Genomic DNA, 18,910 nt, shown 5'->3' with positions numbered 1-18,910 from the left:
TATTTTAAACATTTCATTTTAAAATTTTTATAAGGTAGAATCATAACTTTAGTACCTAGAACGGTAGCAGATGTCATTAATGTTCCAAGCGCCATTCCGGTATTAACCAATACGATTTGATCTCTAGTTCAAACGCTTTGTCGATGGTCCGCGGAATCGGGATTTCAATATGGCTACCGTCGTGATGTCTGCAGAAGCCAGTATCGCGGAAATGTTTTGAATTCGTTTAGTAATCGTGACGACAGATTGACGTGCGAGGCATAGGTCAGTAAGACATATTTATGATCATTTTTCATCCTTAATTTTTCATTCAATTAATTGTCTGGTGTCAGAAAATCATTGTACGCGAGAATCGTTCGGTCGTAGAACTTCAAAATTCGCTCGTACGTACTTACAGTTTGACGCGAGAGTAGAGAGGTTAGTCGGCGATTGATATTTATTATTAACGCGTAGAAAATCACTGAAAATACACAGGTATGAATATTATTTCCTAAGATGGATAGAATATCATTGAAAAGCAAAAGCGGAAGAGTGCGCGCGCGTATTATAGTGCTGCGTGATGCGCTAGGTGAGAGGAGAAAACCAAGGGAGCGGCAGGGGTAGGGGATGAATGCGAAAGAGAGAGAGAGAGAGAGAGAGAGAGAGAATGCGTGAGCGTACTGTGTGTAAGTAAGTATATTATTATGTGTAATGTGTATGTATGCATATGAAAGAGAGAGAGAGAGAGAGAGTACGAATATCCTACTACGTACACTATGTGTGATATATGCGATAAATAAAATATAAAACGGATGTGCTTTGATAAAATTGCGTGGCACCTTTTTGCCATATTAATTCGGCTGCACGCGAAAAGAAATCATTTTGAAAGGAAAGAAATAAAAAACAGCACCTCTGTGAATGGTCCAATTGTTCCGGTCTTATTTCGGAAGAAGGTCGAGAGTGAGTGTCTCTTCGCGCGTGTACTTAAACATGAAGAAGAGTACAAAAAATAAGTCTCGACAATGCAATAACGATAACGAAAGAGACGATGGCGGGATGGTGCGGTTGGCGACGACTGATGACGGAGGAAAAGGTGAAGGCGGATGGATGGAAAGGATGGATGGTGGGATGGTGGAGGTGATGGTGGAGGTGATGGTGGAGGCGGTGGCGAAGGCGTAGGAGGAGGAGGAGGAGGCGGTGACAGCAATAATACGTAACGTAACGTAAAACGTTTGACGTTTACCGGCCATGCGGTCTACGAAGTGTACCAATAACATCAACCTATTCTCAAATGCGTCCTTGTTATCTCTGGACGTGACCTCATTTTGTCTGTAAGTTCAAATAGAAAATGCAGCCTGAGATCAAAGTCGTTTTCCTTAAAATAACATCTAAACAAACTATTCATTTTCTGTGCATTTATATTTACATAATTTGTTTCAATTGATGTCCATTATACTGAATACGCAATTCATATAGTTTAATTACCGATGTACATATAACGGAACACAACTGAAGGTTGGTGGTGTTTGTGTAAAAGCTTTTTTGGAGAAACCGACTTTTATTTCACCCTGCATATCACATATCTATATATTTTATCTTATTTCATTTTAACATGTTGTTCCTTTTTGTTCGTCCTTCATTTCATCGACAAGACCTAATCGCAAAACACGTTTCCTGTTTTAAATCTATTCTTATCAAAAAGGGTAGAAACTTTTTTTTTTTAATTATTCTTGAAAGGAAGTTTAACATTGTTATACCACCGAGATTCTCTTCTTCAATCCTTTTTTTCTGGATTTTTTCTTAATCCTGAAAGATTTATAGTACAATACACGATGCAGTTATTATTCTAAGTGGGTTAAATCAATCTTCTTAAATGACTCCTTTGTAACATTGAGACATTTCCTTGCGATTCTTCCAATGTAATGTATTTGCTTGAATGCTATTCGTAGGCACAGCCAGATTCTCTTGGAAAGCTTGATTTCTAACTCATTATGTTTGAAAATAGTTGCTAGATGTAAAATACGGTAGTAGCCAGATGCTGATGATTGCCAATAGTTTCATTATGGCTAATATTAACTTTCAGAGAAATGAACACTTTAATTTTACCGATTCTTGTGTCTTTTTAGAGAATCAATAAAAGCATTGGCAATTATATAAAAATAAAATTTAAGTATGTTTATGCAAAATCAATATATGTTGGAAGCAAGAGTACCAACATAATTTATGCATTTGTTTCAGGAAGTCAATTATGTTACATGCAACGATGCTGATAACCAGTAAGGTGAGATTATCTACACTTGGTATTTATTTATATTTGTAACATAATTTTTAGTATGCTGTCATATTTTTATCTGACCTAAAAAAAACAATATATTTGATTAATATTTAATATTGTATATATCAACGCAATTCTATTGATTTACGATTGTACCGATCGAACGTGACTAAAATGCGAATGCGGTATATTTTAACTGCACTTCGCTAATACAGCCTGAAAATGAAAAAGAAAAAGAAAAAACAAGAGACATCTCGACCTTGTTTTTTCGAACGAACGAATTGGAATAAAACAGCCATTCGAAAAACTTTGGGCTTATGCTTGTGCCGCCGCCCTTACATTTATATCTGTACCTTCGTCGTACATATTGTTTTCAAAGCTTCTGTTCTGATCTTCATTGATGCGAATCTACACAATATTCGACAATGTTTCATTGTGCTGTACATCAAAGGTTAGATAGAAATTATTTTCGGAATACGCCATTTTGAATGGCCGAAATTTCAAGAGAAATGAACGATTGTTATTGATCTTTAAAATGTTTATGAATTTTTTAACTGATATAAATTGATTTTGGATTTTACATTGTATCAGTTTGCCTTATAAAATTATGGCGAGATTTAGCACGACACAATATTTTCAGACGCCATTGGAAGGGAGAAGAAGTCTTCCTCTAGGAGCAGCAAAATCTTCTCCATCTCCCAATGGATATATAATATTTTTTAACGAATTTTTCTTCTCGTTTATTCTTATTTTTCAGCACCGTTGTGTATACCTTAGAATAGCTGTTATTTTTGGACCAATGACTCACAAACACACACATTATCTGCGGAAAGTTTACCTTTGTCTTTTCGTTTCCACCATATCGAATAATCTAATTTCGTTTGTCGTACCAAAGAACTTATCGTTTAATTTCATTCCCTTGAACGTTTTCTTGATTCCAATTTTTATCTTTAATCAAATCGTTTATTGCACAAACGATTATTATCTTTCTTGATATAAATTCGTAGAAAAAAGAGAATTTAATTTGTATTAAATGATTATGATCGTTTCAAGTCATTTTTTAAAGAAGAGAAAAATAAGAGAGATAAAGGATTAAATATTAAATTGGGCGAACACAAGTTTCTTAGTATTTTAATGCAAAAGTTAAACGAGGTCTTTTAATATTTTAAATGAACTTTATTAAATTAAATATGCGCCGCTTTTTTAATTACTTTGTGATGTGTCAGCTTCAAAACGCATACAAGTAATGCCAAATCTAATTAAAGCCATTTGCCTAGAAAATACGAAGAAAAATTTGTCTTCTCAATCCAATACATAAAAAGATAGAGAAAGATATTGAAAACAAAATAGAAAAGGATTTCGTCTCTAAATATTCATTCCTTTAAGATTCTCTTGTCCTTGACTTACTGCTTTTCTGCATTTGCCATTTCGATTCCCATTCCTTTTCAAGCCACATATATACATATATTTCGTACCCTTGAACGTTTTTGGTTTCGTGTGTAAATGTAAAATGCTTGCATCTAACGTGAACGTTTTATTCGTATCAGAAATCTTTATATTTTTCCTTAAGCAGAGTAACGATTAAATCGTCAAGGTTTCAACGCTTTTCTTTCACCCTTTTCTTTCAAGATTTTTATTCCCTCGTTAAAAAATTGCCAATCAACCGATCAGCCATAAATAATTCTAGTGATATCGAGACAGGATTCGATCCATCAACCAACGATAATCTTAATAAAAAGAACAAAATAATGTTCATGGTCTCCACGCACGATACAAGTGAAACTCATATAATCATGTATAATAAAATAATCAATTGATTCATATATATACGGTGGGTGTCCCTTAAAAAAGTAAGAATAATAATACAAAGTACATTTGTTTAAAAATGACATATCTATTAATATACTTCGAATATTAAACAATTTCGATCTGATATTTTATTAGATGAAAATAAAAAACTCGAAGTTATCACTGTAAATAAAAAATAAAAAAATGTATTTTAGTTGAAATAATTGAAAGTATTAGTAGAGTACGTTAGAGTGTGCGATATATTTAAATTAATTGTTAAATAATAAAAAAAAATGTATATTTGTAGTGTAGAAGCACGGAATATAAGTTCGACGACCCTTCCTCTTCGAAATCCGCTGTTAGACTGTCCCGTTGTCTTCTATGAAAGTCGGTTATATTTCTTTTATTGATTTTTATTTATATGACTTTCCAAATAGGGAAATTCTATTTATTATACGAATATATATTATTTTCTGTATACATATGTAGTCTTCGGAAAGTCATATAAACAAAAATCAATAAAATATATTTGATCGACTTTCATAAAGAACTTCGAGCCAGTCTAATGGGGAGGGGGGGGAATTTTGAAAAGACGGTGCGTCGAACTTATACTCCGTGTTTCTTTCGATTAATTATTAATTATTTAAGGTATATCGAACATTTTAATGTACTTTGCTAATATTTTAAATTGTTTAAACTAATATTCAAAGTATATTAATAGATATGTCATTTTCAAACAAATGTATTTTGTATTATTCTTATTTTATTAGGTATATATAAAGTGATTCTGATACACCCACAGACACACACATCACTCTAACACTAGAACCTTCGATAATCTCGTTCTATTGTCGATCGACTGAAGGTTTTATCTTATTCTTTTTCTTCCTACCTTTATGCTCCTTCTCTCTTCATGTCGTTTTATAACATTTTATCGTTACCGTCGTCTAAGAAGTTTCATTTCAAAAAGAAGAAAGAAGAAAAGAAAGAAATGGAGCCAGAGAATTCAGTAAAATGATCAATCTCAATGAATTCGCTACCCCCTCTCACCAAATCGTGTATAAAACGTCTATCGTCTAACCGTATTTTTCTCTCAAAGAGAGAAAAAAAATCTATTTCGCCGTTTTGTTGATAGTTGCCACGACGTTTTCTCGGGAAGCTCATTCAGATCCATTTTCTACGAGCTTGTCGGTTGACGTTTGCTCCTGATATTAAGGGTACTAGAATTGCTGGATTCGAATTGACATGACTATCAGGGACTCGTTAACGGTTAAAACGTCAATGTCGCGTGTGTAAATGCAAGTACGAGAGAGAGAGAGAGAGAGAGAGAGAGAGAGCTAGAGCTAAAGTTATAGTTAAAGTTATAGTTATGGTAAAAGCAAGCAAGCACAAGAGAGAGAAACGTAGAATTCGATGGTGGGGGTAGAAAATGGTTAACGCGCGAAGGTAGCGCCTCTTTCGCGGTGCTGGAAGATAGAAGACGAAAGAGGGAACGTTGTGGCTAGGTGTATGTGTGTACTGGGTGTTATCTTTTACGTATATATGTGTATTCGTGTGTATAAGTGTGCTCTCTCTTTCTCTCTCCCTCTCTCTCCCTCTTTCTTTCTGTTGGGAAAGGGGTGGAGCGGAATAAGTGGGGGCGGTTCGTTTAACACGCAGGATCAGCTTCGGGCAGACAGAACCTCGGCTCCGTCGCTTTTGCCTACCTCTAACTAGTACCTCCGCCGCATTCGTACGCGATACGAAGTACACGCGACCCTGCCGAATCTGTGAGATTTTCATACAGATATCACTTTTTAACATTATCTGTGTCTATCTCTCTCTCTCTTTCTCTCTCTCTCTTTCTCTCTCTCTCTCTCTCTTTCTCTCTTTCTCTCTTTCTCTAATCTTCTACTCGTTAGTGTATTATACACACACACACACAAATATATATATATATATATATATTTTCTCTTTTTCTCTCTCTCTGTTTGTCTTTTTTTTTCTATCTATCTATTTATCTTTATCTTCTTTTCCAATTATATATTGTATATCTTTTCCTCTCTCTTTCTTTTTCTATGTCTAATATATATATGTATATGTGCCTCTCTCTCTCTCTCTCTTTCTCTTCCTTCGTCTTCTTCGTCTGTTGGTCGCACGCGCGCGCATTGCGAACCCTTGGCACCCTTAGCGTTTTCTCTCTCTCTTTCTCTCTCGTGCAACTTCACCCCCACCTTCTCCTACATCCGTCATTTCACCTCCTTCCCTTTAGCACTACTCCACCTACCCTCTTCGTCTTCCTCCTCTTTTCCCTTTTATCCAGATCGCATCGATCTCGCCCTCGCACGAAGCGTTAACAATTAAAGGAGCACGAGAGAAGGAGTTAGAGTAAAAGGAGGAAGGGCAAAAGCGCAAAAAAGACATTATCGCTTCGTTTTCTTAGCACAGGACACGATCGACCTCGGCATTCGAGTTAAAAAGAGGAAGTCTCTCTTTTTTTTTTCTTCTTATATCATAGAGGGGTTGGTTAAGGTTAATTATAATTTATGCGTAAGAAAGCGTTCAATTATGTTTAATTTTCTTTTTTCTACATTTTTTTTTGTATTGCTTGTGGAGAAGAGAGAGAGAGAGAGAGGAAGGGTAAGATTGACAAAGAGAAAGAATTATTAGCACAAGAGGTTTTTTTATTTTTCTTTGTTTGTTTTATTTTACTTTTGTTCCTTTTAATCGTTATACGATCCCTACGCAGTTGGAAAGTACGATATATAAAGGAATAAAAAAAGAACAAAAAAGTACATAATGTTACTTGCGTAGGCGTTCGTGCTTGTAGAACGGACTGAATAAAACTACTAGTTACGAGGGTACGAGTTAGAATGACGAACAAAGAGAGCACCGTTTATATGATACAAGTGTATGCACACATCATATTATGCGAAAATATATACATAAGTATATACACGCACACATACACGCACTTACTCCGTTTGTATGCGTTTCTAATAGCTGCGAGTAACACGCGAATTTACGCGTACTTGCGTTCGCGTAAACGAACACGCCTACATGGAGTTACACGTTAGAAAGAAAAGGGTGAAACTTCGAGGGGGATAAAACAACATTATTCTCTATTTCTTTTTTTTTTCCTTGTTTCTTTTTGGAAGAAAAATTTGCTTAACTTCCAACGCCATTATCTTTTTTCTATCTCCAACACTTTTATTCTCCTTTTTCGCTTTGACACCCTTTTTTCTTTTCTTTCTCCGTTCTTTTTTTTTTTTTTTATCCCATTCTCTCTCTCTCTCTCTCTGTTTAAAATCTCTTTCACTCGCTTTTCTTTTGTCCTAATATAAAAAACTCGATCTTTCATAAATGACTTTATTGTGGCTTAAACCAAGCGATATTAATTATTATCTTTTTTCCTTTTTTTTTTTTAATCTTTGCCTTCTCTCTCTCTCTCTCTCTCTCTCTTTCTTTCTCTTTTTCTACTCGTGTATATATGTATTAGAAGTACTGTAAAAAACAAGAACGAGTTGTAAGGTACACAAGTGGTACATATGTATATACCGCTTCTTCAAACTAAAACTCACAGCGAAATGAACTAGCATTATCGTTGCTAAACATTTCCATTTAGCGTTTCTAATTCTAACGATCCTTATAGTATACACTTGTATCTAATATCGTTGCATTTTTGAAATAGAATCATGCGATCAAACGCCAGAGAAAAAGAGTTTGTCTTTCGTTTTATTATTCGTAGTATTATTTTTCGTTAACGCGCGAACAGTATTATTATCGTAGTAGTATATTTTCCTTCGCTTGATATATATCAATAAAATATACAAATAAAAAGATAACATTTTGAAACAAAGTTAATTTTATCTCACGCTGTTTTACGTCAAAGATTGACATTACACTGTAGTTTAAAAAAATGTTCTTCAAAAGTCAAGGGTTAATTTGATCATTTAAATATCATCGAAGTTGATCGAGCCATGACATTGGGTGGGGATAAAGAAAGAAGGAAAAAAAAGGAACAAACGATCAACAAAATCTTTCATTGCTGACCTTAAATAATAGTTAGAGGTATTGTTTTTTAAAATAGATTTTATAAAAATATCTGATAAAAAGTCAAGTATGTATTGGCAAATTGTATATATGAATAATACACTTGGAGAAGAATCAATACGGAGATCGAATAGTGTAGGTGTATAGAAGAAAAAAAAGAATTTGTAGCAAATTCTTAAGGAATTGGATGAGAGAATGAGAGGGGGAGGGAGGTGACTTTTAGCCCGGCTAAAGGATCATCCCTTATTTGAAAGCGCACATAAAAAATATTAAAAAGATTTTGTTCTTATTTTCTCTATCTATTCTCTATTTCTCTCTCTCTTTCTCTTTCTCTTTCTTTTACTTTCTTTTTCATCGCCATTAGATATTGTATAAGAATGAAATTTTGATACAGGGGAAGGGGAGAAAGGACGAATTGAAAAGTGAAAAAGAACGTTCGTGCGTATAATAATCGGAATATTGTTCGTTCGTTCGTTCGTTCACATTGTGAAAGAGGTGATGCCTTTGAATCCTAATGACCAGACCATTTTATATATTTCGTGTCGCGTGTGTGAGTTGTCGTCGTTTGTTGGATTGTTGTTGTTGTTGTCGTCGTCATCGTCGTCGTTGTTGTCGTCGTCCTCCTTCTCCTCCTGTTCTTCTTCTTCTTCATCGTTGTTACAGCAGCACGGTGAAGTGCGCGTGTGTTGTACATCGATCGAATCGCGACGCGTGCACTTGTAACGAGTTTTTAACGTCGCTGTTTTAAGAGTGATACACCAAGAGACCACCCCCACCTTTTAATTCATATAATAATAATAACGACCAACAACAACGCACCGAAGAGAATTTTTTCCTAGCGAGTAGTAATTGCCACGAGTATATTATCGAAATATACGAGTCCGACGACTTTCACCCCCGTATTTGATACGACACAACGAGCGGTAAGTGTACGATACATTTTTTTCCCCTTTTTTTTTTCCTTTTTTTCCTTTTTTTTTTCCTTCTTCTTCTTTTCAGAGATAAGAATTTTGTAACGATCTAAAACAACAGGGCTTCTCAAACCTTTGTTGTTCGGCGATACCCCTCTTTCTTTTTTTTTCACCGCTCCATGGTATTACAGGCGTATATAAACTAGGAATTAAATGAATGTATTCAAATCATGCTCAAATTTTTACGATCCCCTATAATGCGTCGACAGATAGGTCTTGAGAAGTCTTAATCTAGGATGTTTTCAGCGAGTAATTAACCGGAAAGGAATATCAAAACGTTCGAATGTTATATTTTATGTATCTACGTACTTTCATTTTCTGTAACATCATTTATCGTTATATATACTATTGTACCGTTATATTGGAAGGTCCTGGAAAAGGAAGAAAATGAGTCAGTAATATTTTATACTCGTTTGATTATAAAGATTATACGAGCATCTTAATAATGGTTAAACGTGAACCAAATCCAAATAATCACAACACTTGTCACTCTCTATGGATTTCTATTCGACTGTGAATAGTGGTTAGCAGCAAAGTAGCATTTAAAAGCAAAAGACACCGATAATCACGTCTCATTGTCAGATTATTGTCATACATGATGCATCACACTATTGTATTCCTCGAGAGACCGCAATCACAGCCCCTTGTTCTCCTTCCATACATTTGTTTCCTACGATACGATCTAACGATAAGGAAACACCTATAGCTATTTTGCGTTATTCAGCGATGATGTGTGATAATCGCTATTTCAAATAATAAAATAAATGTCGGTATGATTGCTATAATAATGTTTTGTATGTTCTAGAAGTAAATTGATAGCCGGTTATTACTTTATTTTTCTCTTTTTTAATTTTCTTCTTTTATTTACACACTCATAATATTTATACATTTAATCAAACGTTCTCCATCGATGACGTATATTTACTTAAAATGATTAGATCATTTATTTCGGAAAGAGGATCTCTATTAACTAGCGTGGAAACACGCCCCGATGATAGAATATTTGATTATCACGCGATGCAAATTAAAAATTGTAATAACGTGTCACGCGGTATTCTTCGAAGTTACATTTATACGTTCACGTTTATTAATATTTTGTGTAAAGACCAAAAGATTAATTACAGAAATGACTTGCGAGCGTGTGTTATTATCAATTTGTTTTAATTTTAGGAATAGAACAACGGAAACGAGAAAGTGGATATTAATTGATTAATGAGAACAAACGTGATAACGAAATAAAAATGAAAATTGTTATAAATAAGCGTGGCCTTTTTTTTTCTTTTTTTTCTTTCTTTTTTATCTACGATGAAACATTTCATTAACGAATCTAATAAATTTCTCACCCTTCGCACGCGTAACGCATCGCGAATAACATCATCCATTTGATTTAAGACGTTTTGACAAATCGCACTTTCGTGCTAAAATCGTACATCACATCTCCTCTCACGTATTTCGTGTTTTATTATTTTCTTATTCTCCTCCTTCCTCCTTCTCTTCAACAACAATAATATCTTCTTTCTTGGGCTCCACGAAATGATTTACAGGCACATCAATTTTCCTGTCGGGGGAGGGGAAGAAAGAAATTTTTGACGCTGCTCGCACGACTTATATATCTACATACATAAATTGAATTTCAATTTTCCTCATTGTTGTCCATTTTACGTGCACGATACTAATTTTCTTCTTTTCTTATATAAACCTGAACAAGGAAAAAAAAAAAAATATATATATATGTCTATAATATTGCGTGCAGTATAATAAGCTACTTCGTCGAAAGTTAAAGGAATTTAAATGATCGCAAAAAGATCCACGATAATTGAATTCCGCTGGACGAAAATGGAAAATAAAAACGATCGAACGTTTAAGATTACAACGTGACGGGTTTGATCGTAATGAATCAACGTCTCGTCTCGTCTATATTACGAACCAATTTTTTTCTTAGGACGACGATAAAATATTCTTACGATTGAAGTCGGATCGAGTAAAAGTACGATTGAATATCTGGCGCAACGTTGAATCCTTAATCCGGCCTCGTTTGTAGATCTTCTTAATGATATAGACGTGAAATTTGCAATTTTAATATCCGAGCCTTTCTATTTCCATCTTTGATAAATCGAAAGAATGAATTCACCTGCTGAAAACTACATTTTCCGTTCCATTTCCCTTGAGTTAATATTATTAAAGGATGATAACTATTGTTTTTATAAAAACGTAGTCTTGTATCCCTTTTTGTTTTTAAAAAATCTTAAGAAGAAAAAGAAGAAGGAGGAAGGAAAAAGAAACGGGGAATTATACGAGCAATTTACTTCGTGTAATGTTCGTAATGGTCGCCTTAAGCGAGCACGTGCATTATCAGATAATCCTGTCATTAAGTCCTACTCCGACGTGGCATATGTGTATGCGTAGTTTCTATGTGTTTGTGTGTGTGTGCGCGCATACCCGAAGCAGTATCTCTCTCTTTCTCTCTAAAAGTCCCTTTTCCTCAGAATTTTTTTTTTCTCTTTACCCCTTTTTTGATCTTTTCTTTAGTCTCAGCCAATATCGTGTTTTTCTTCGTGCGATACGTTGCATGATTTTTTTTCTCCTTGTTTCTTTACTTCTTTTTTTTGTTTTTTTTTTGTTTTTTTTTTATATTCAGAATCAGTAAAGTGTAAAGGATAAATGAGAAATTTTATTTCTAAGCCATATCTCTATCTTTTTCTTTCTCTTTTTTTCTTTTTTCTCTTTTTTCTCGTATACACGAGCCCGCGTTCTTTAATAAGGTCGATATTAAAAACTCGCGACGAAAAAGATGAAAAAAGATACGGTCGACGAGATCGACCTAAAAGAAAAAGAGAGAAAGAAAGAGAGAGAGATATTTGGAGCAACCCTTTTCCTATACACATTCTAGGTACACGTGTACTCATTGTACGAATATCTACCCTCCTGGTATACGTAAATACAAACGAGTGTGTTTTATGAATGTGTAATCGTTTCAGTAAATAATGAGCCGAGTTGACTCATCATCATCGTGTAAAGTTGCACGTGTTTTCTTGGGGTAGGGGGAGGGGATGTAGCAGATTTCTAACCCCAAAAAAAGGAGGAAAAAAGAAGGGAAAAAAAACATAGAAAAAGAACACACGCATTCGAGATGGCTCGCTGCCAACACAGTTTTTCATTCAACACGCAAATTGAACGACACACTCTGCATCAATCCTATCTTCGCGTGTTCCCCTCATTCTCCTATTGATATATATGTAAATCAAAATGATCATACTAATTTTTTTATTTTTAATGATATCTCATGTGGATTAAAAAATAGATAAATAGTTGAACAGAGAGTGAGAGGGAGAGAGAAATAGAAATTGAAAACTCGCAACAGCATTCGTAAACTTTTTCAACTAGAGAGCGAACGTGTGCATAGTCGGAATAATGGCTGCAAACGACACAAGTTTCTAATTGGGTAATACGTATCTTGCTATAACAGTATAACTCGTTTTGTTTCACCTTCAAAGTGTCATTGGTTTGACTTCCATTCCGACGATTTCTTTTTTAACTTACGCTTTCCAGTCTCGCTTTAATGTTCCTCTGATATTTTCTATCCTTATGTTATATTATTAGTATTATTATTATTATTTATTTTGTTAAATTTCAACCATGATTTCAATAGATATTTGATTAACTCGATTATTAATGTTCTAACGATATATTTCACAAATATACAAATTGTTAACATACCACAAAAGATGTTAAGCGTTATACGACGCACCCTGTATTTGCAGTTAACCCGTTGCTCTCATATATGTACCTAAATCGGATAATGTACAGTTCAAAGGATTTATATAATCGGAGATTATCCCTCGAATCCACACGATAATGTTTTTTAAATGTATAATACATACGTACATACAAACATATATATATGCAAAAATATGTATGCTCGCATATACACATATAGACAATATATTATCCCCTGGATTCTCTCTCTTTCTCTCTCTCACATGATTTATAGATTTTGTTTTTTTCGATCTGTTATGCAAAAAAGGAATACGTAAATCTCGAATAATAAGACGTTAGTTAAAAATGTATAACACCAATCCCAAGCTATTATCATCATCAGGCTGATCGAGGTCACACGGAGAAATAATTTTACACTTGACACGATTCTTTGTCATTTTTCGGTTTACTTTATCAATTTGTTTTTCGAAAAATGAGTATTTCGAACTTGTATACTAGTGTGTGTTATACTAGTGTGGGAGTGACTGTAGCTATATTGATTGCGGTTCCCAGGCCTCTGCGCGCTCTGCGTGCGCGCGGCCAATGCAGATCGCGCACCACCATTTATCTCTCTCTTCTCGTACACGTATATAGTTTTCCTCCCGTTTACATCCCCTTTGCCTATCTCTCTTCTTCTCTCTCTCTCTCCCCCTCACCCAATCCATTCCTTTTCCTCCTAAATGCTGCGCTCTTCTTCCAATTTTTTTTCTTTTATTTTTTAATAGAAAACCAAATCACCGATAAACAAACAACCCCCTTTCTCGATAGTTCAATTCTTCTTCTATACCTAAATCTCTTCTTCCTCTTCTTTATCTTTATGTTTATCCTTTTTTGTTTCCCTTTTCTTATTTTTCTTCCAAGTAATGTACAAATACGCCCAAAGTAATCTTTGTATTTTTTTTTCTAATTTTATTAAAGAAATTTGAGTAATTAGTCAAAATGGGGGGAAAAGAAAAGAACGAAGAGGATAAGTAAGAGAAGACGTTTTCTACATTTGAGATTAAAGTCAAGAAGCAAGAAAGTGGATTGTATTTATATAAAAAAAAAAAAAAAAATCCTAGCCCTCAAGTGACAATTTTGAGAAACCCTAAAACTTGGGCTTTAATTACTTTTACCTTCTTTCTTCTCATTTTTTTTTTTTTTTTTTTTAACACGGTTTAAGAGTAATCTTAAAGTAATGAACATTATCAGCGTAGTATACAATTCTTTTGTATTTAATTCTTCCCTTTTAAGGTTGATCGATTCTCTTTCCTTCCTCCCCTTCATTCTCTTATTCTCCTCTTTCCTTCTCTTACTTCTTACATCCGTCGCATTGCTTTTTTTAAAGTTTATCGGCGTATAGCAGACTCTTTATTACGACATTACGTTCCTCTTATGTACTTTTGATTACTATGCTAGGCACGCGAGCTTCGTAATTTCCTGCCAAACCTAACGTATAGTACGTTTCTTCTTTGCGACACACACAACTCGCTTTCACCGTCGTCGTATAACTAACCAAATCGGGAACTCTTATCCGAGAGACCCTAAAATTATTGATTTTGTTTTATATTGTTTTGATTTCAACGAAGAAAGAAAATTTGGTCGATGTTCAAATCGTTTTTATCATCATCATCATCAACAAGAATAACGTAGATTTAATATAATAATAACAACGAGACAAGATCGAAGATAAAATCGAATGAATATTATTACGGTATTGTAAACACGATAATTCATTTTAATAATTATCTATTAGTTTGTAATTTATATGTTTACAATGGAGAGGAGTGGGAATGAAAATCTAATGGGAAATTTGATCGAGAACTCGAAAATTCATTTAAATGTATAGGAAACATTTGTAATATATAACGTGTGTTTTATTTCAGATTTGAAAATGGGTTGTTTTGGGAGCAAGGATAAGTTGAGTAAAGAGGATATGGAATTTCTGAAGTCACGCACGCGATATGACGAAATCACAATCAAGGAATGGTACAAAGGATTCAAAGTAAGTACATTTCAACTAAAACCAAAATACAATATTAAATGTGCCTATAATTTGGTTTAATTTGGTTTTGTTATTATGATTGCAGCAAGACTGTCCTAACGGCAGATTAACGCCAGCAAAATTCGTGGACATGTATAAAACGTTCTTTCCGTCTGGCCATGCGGAAGAATTTTGCGACCACGTATTCCGCACATTCGACATGGATAAAAACGGTTATATCGACTTTAAGGTAAGAGATATTTTTATATATTGACGAGAGAACGTCGATAATTTCATTTACTCGAACGCGTGGTGTGCGTGTCTTTTATTATACGACGTTACATAGCCAAGATAATATATGCTATAGAATCACGTCGTTAATAGAATTATTATAAACTGATAAGTTTCATATTCTCTGACGCGGCGAACAGTCGATCACTTTTTCTTCCAATACTATAACATATTTTCTTTCAAACGGGAATATCATAGTTATTATTTCTAAGCGAAATCCTTTCGTATTAAAAAGTATATTCGAGTTTAACTGAAACGACACGTAGTATTCGACAACAATAAATATCATTTTACTAACGATCGCTTTCATCACGAATAAAGTCTGTTAAAGTTAAGTTAAGAAACAAACGAACAATAAGCTCTCGTGCATAATTCGATCAAACGAATTCTATGAACACAGTGGGGATAATAACAACTTATGCCTGCTTAAGCAAAATCAGTGATCAAAGGTTCATTCACGTGAAAGTACGAAAAGGCGATTTCATCTAGATACGTACACGTGTGTGTGTGTATATATAGCAATGGGTCTTTTGCTGTCGGAATTTCGGTCACACGCAGAGAGAGAAAGAAAGAAAGAAGAGAGACGAGAGACGTCGATGCTCCGAGACAAAAAAAGTCGCGAAAAATGCTCACTCACCCTCTGTAATTTCGGTTAGGCAATCCTAGATCTTTCTTTCTTACTATTACCCTTTTCTTTTTCTCTTTCTTCCATCTTTTCCTTCCCTCTCTCTCCTCTAGTCGGTACTTTTCGACGACTTTTCTGCGACTTTTATAAAGAAGCATGTCCCCAATGTAAGACCGAAATCAGTGATGTGTGGAAGAAGGGTGACTAGAGGGGTCGACGTGTCTGCTGGGTCAATATGAGAAGTGGAGACACTTCGAAGGTCAGAAAGAGCAAAGAGCGAAGCCACTCCCTTCTCCTCATACCCTTCTATCGCAATCCTCCCTCCGTCTTACACTACCTACAAAGCCCTTCTCATCGTTGACTATCTACCTTGGAGCGTTAGCTGACCCACTTTTACCTATATACTCTACATGCTCCGAAAACGAGCAACCTCTCCAAACTGTCCCACCGTACTTTTTCCGCTTCACCTCGGATATCCATCCGAACATTCGATCCTTTCTATCTTTTTCCTTCCTATTTTTCTATTCATCTAGTTTTATATTTATCTAGTATTATATTTCATCTATGACATGATCTCGATATTATAAAGCACGATCATTCCTCCCTTCCCCTTTGTCATCCTAATGCCCAGAACAAATTTCTTTTTTCAAATGGAGGAAATCAAGAAAGCGTTTTACTGACCGACAAAATCATAATCAAGAAAAATGATAAAAAGGGAAACGTCAGGATTGAAAGCCCTCTCTCTTCATTCTTTCGTTACAGGAATTTCTCTTAGCCATCGATGTTACGTCCTGCGGTACACCGGAAGAAAAACTTAAGTGGGCATTCCGGATGTACGACGTTGATGGAAATGGCGTTATTGATATTCAAGAGATGACTAAGATCGTTCAAGTAAGGATTATAATAAATCAGTTTCAAGATATATGCTTTTTCTTCTACTTATTCTTATTCTTCTTCCTTTTTATTATTTCTTCCTTATTTATGTTGGCTCATATTTTGTGGAGAAATAACGATGAGATATTTCATGTTACAGGCGATATACGATATGCTCGGAGCATGTTCGAGCAACAGGCCAGCGGACAGCGCCGAAGAAAGAACTAAGAATATATTTGCTAAAATGGATGAAAATCATGACGGGCAATTGACGCAAGAAGAATTTCTTAAGGGTTGTCTTCAAGACGAAGAATTGTCCAAAATGTTGGCTCCTTAATCTGACTGGCCAAATTTCTCAGAAAATACATTGACAGACGTCTTGACCGATTTTTAAGACGGATTTCTGAAATAATGAAATAATTATTACCGTCATTATTGTTACGATCTCTGTCGTTGCTGCTGCTGTTGCCGCTGTTGCCGCCGCTACTATTATCAACACCAACGCGATCGCCATCTCAACGGAACACTATTATTAAATTATCGAAACCACCACGACCATCACTTAATACCATCACCAACACCACCACCACCACCACCACCACTACCACCTTCACAGTTGCCACCGTTTTATTATCACTTGTCGCCACTGCAACGTCTTCTACGCTTCGCAGCAATTCCGTCTTTTTATGAGATTATGTGACCAGATATAACGATGACTATGACTTGACGACGACGACGACGACGACGACGAATGATTTATATTTCTTGATAACACGAAAAAAAGTAATGACACGAACGATCGCACCGGTGGTGGTATAGCATCATCGTCAAGAGCGACCGATAACTTACGAACAATTTTTAATTCGAACTTAATCCACGCGCACGCGGATAGGAAATTAAAATATTTAAAAAAAGAAAACAGAAAAGAAATGATAAAGTTGAAAAATAATTTGTGAGATTAAGGCTTACACGAATAACAGAAACTACTTATATGCTGCGAGTGTATTTTCATGACTTTACTTCGAGTTTAATCTTTTTCAAGTCAATCGCGTTATTTAATAATGCGAGATTTGTCGTTTGATTATTCAGATTTTGTTCTCACTCGAATCTGTGAACCAGCAAATAATTCGATTACTTTATCGAATAGATTGCGAATCGATTCATCAAAACGCACGCAATAAAAATTCGTTGCGATATACTCCCATAATAATAATAATCGTTTGAATTTGTTATATTACCGAATTAAATCGCTAAATAAATTTCACTGGACCGAAAAGATTTTTAAAAAGCTGTCAAGTATCGTCGCGGTGACCGCGCCAATGTGGTCCAAGTTAATGAAGAAAGGATTTATTAATTACATCTTGTATGTAATTAATGTACTTAGTCCTAAATTTTAGCGGCTTATCGAACGATCCAAATCTTTAAGAATTAGGAAAATGAACATCGAAAACACACTCGACCGATTGCGAGTTCAACAATCGTTAATATTCGCATCGCTTTTTATGCAAATAATGAAAGGATATTGATTTCTTTTATTTTTTTTTTTTTTTAATTTCAATGTTAGGAAAGGCCAAGCCATTGAAACTAACATAACATGCTCTTCACAATAAATAAACGAATCAGATGAATTCTTCCAAACGATCTTTTTGTTTCCATCTGAGAAACGCGTCGTTTGAAATCAAGCCAAAATAATGAAGATAAAAAGATTTGAAAATTCGTCGATTCTCTAACTGTTATTATTTTCGAACGAATATTATTGCCATATATGCATTTTTCTTATTTCTACACGAAAATTTTGATGGAAAAAAAAAAAAAATCATCGACGTGCATATTTAATAGTAATCGCGTGCACGCGTTACCAAACAATTTCTTTTTTTTTCCCTTTTTCTTTTTAATATCTCTTTATCGTGTATTCCTACGTCATTCTTTTTATTTTACGAACATCAATAACTTCGAAAAAATAATATCGCGAACGAGTAGTAATTATTAACAAATGATTCGAATATATATTTCAATATTTCGGATATTATTTTAGCTATATACTTCCTTATCAAAAGTAAAGGAGTAAACGAACAGAAAACAAAACCAAAAAAGAAGTAGAAAAAAAAAATATAAAGGAAAAAAAGAAAAAAAGAAAAAAAAATAATAAAAAGAAGAAGAAAAAGGGAGAAGAAAACAGGCTGGTCTCTGTTTAGTGATAGAATTTGACCAACTCTGTGTTTTTATTAGAACGAGCTACGTCAAGCTGTCGTAGAATAACATTTTCTCATTGGTATACGCGCGTGTTTTCAATATAAAACACCTTTACATTATATATATATATTATATATATATATATATATATATATATATATATT

At 34.5% G+C, this 18,910-nt stretch overlaps 2 protein-coding genes across 8 annotated transcripts in view; both read left to right on the top strand.

Moving 5' to 3' along the window:
• The first annotated feature begins 149 nt into the window (after window positions 1-149).
• The window catches only part of LOC106786693 (neurocalcin homolog), a 28,527-nt gene continuing 9,766 nt past the window's right edge, over window positions 150-18,910 (top strand). Inside the window, exon 1 of one of the 2 annotated variants that reach the window (XM_014748352.1) lies at window positions 150-264. The gene's annotated coding sequence lies outside the window, so the exon portion shown is untranslated. Of the gene's footprint in view, window positions 265-5,732; window positions 5,812-18,910 lie in introns of those variants that run through there. The other variant, XM_014748353.1, reaches the window with a different exon arrangement.
• On the top strand, window positions 178-18,686 carry LOC106786694 (neuronal calcium sensor 2). 6 transcript variants are annotated; one of them, XM_014748356.1, is made up of 6 exons: window positions 1,203-1,310; window positions 2,218-2,260; window positions 14,667-14,785; window positions 14,871-15,014; window positions 16,443-16,571; window positions 16,714-18,686. In XM_014748356.1, exons 3-6 carry the CDS (start codon window positions 14,675-14,677, stop codon window positions 16,888-16,890), a joined length of 561 nt encoding a protein of 186 aa, XP_014603842.1. In that variant the 5' UTR covers window positions 1,203-1,310; window positions 2,218-2,260; window positions 14,667-14,674; the 3' UTR covers window positions 16,891-18,686. The 6 variants fall into 6 exon arrangements, with proteins under 6 accessions (XP_014603845.1, XP_014603842.1, XP_014603840.1 ...); XM_014748354.1 differs by lacking the exons at window positions 1,203-1,310; window positions 2,218-2,260 and adding exons at window positions 5,725-5,811; window positions 8,469-8,997; XM_014748355.1 differs by lacking the exons at window positions 1,203-1,310; window positions 2,218-2,260 and adding exons at window positions 8,112-8,209; window positions 8,469-8,997.

The sequence above is a fragment of the Polistes canadensis genome, unplaced genomic scaffold, assembly GCF_001313835.1.
Source record: "Polistes canadensis isolate GaletaPanama2010 unplaced genomic scaffold, ASM131383v1 scaffold_80, whole genome shotgun sequence".
Classification (NCBI taxonomy): domain Eukaryota; kingdom Metazoa; phylum Arthropoda; class Insecta; order Hymenoptera; family Vespidae; genus Polistes; species Polistes canadensis.
Note: the sequence above shows the minus strand (reverse complement) of the source record. Positions and strands in the feature narration are given on the sequence as shown.

Coding starts and splice junctions, on each gene's coding strand:
- LOC106786694 (XM_014748359.1), top strand. CDS start 14,675: ATGGGTTGTTTTGGGAGCAAGGATAAGTTGAGTAAAGAGGATATGGAA. Junction 14,786..14,870: donor AATGGTACAAAGGATTCAAA/GTAAGTACATTT, acceptor TTATGATTGCAG/CAAGACTGTCCTAACGGCAG. Junction 15,015..16,442: donor ACGGTTATATCGACTTTAAG/GTAAGAGATATT, acceptor CTTTCGTTACAG/GAATTTCTCTTAGCCATCGA.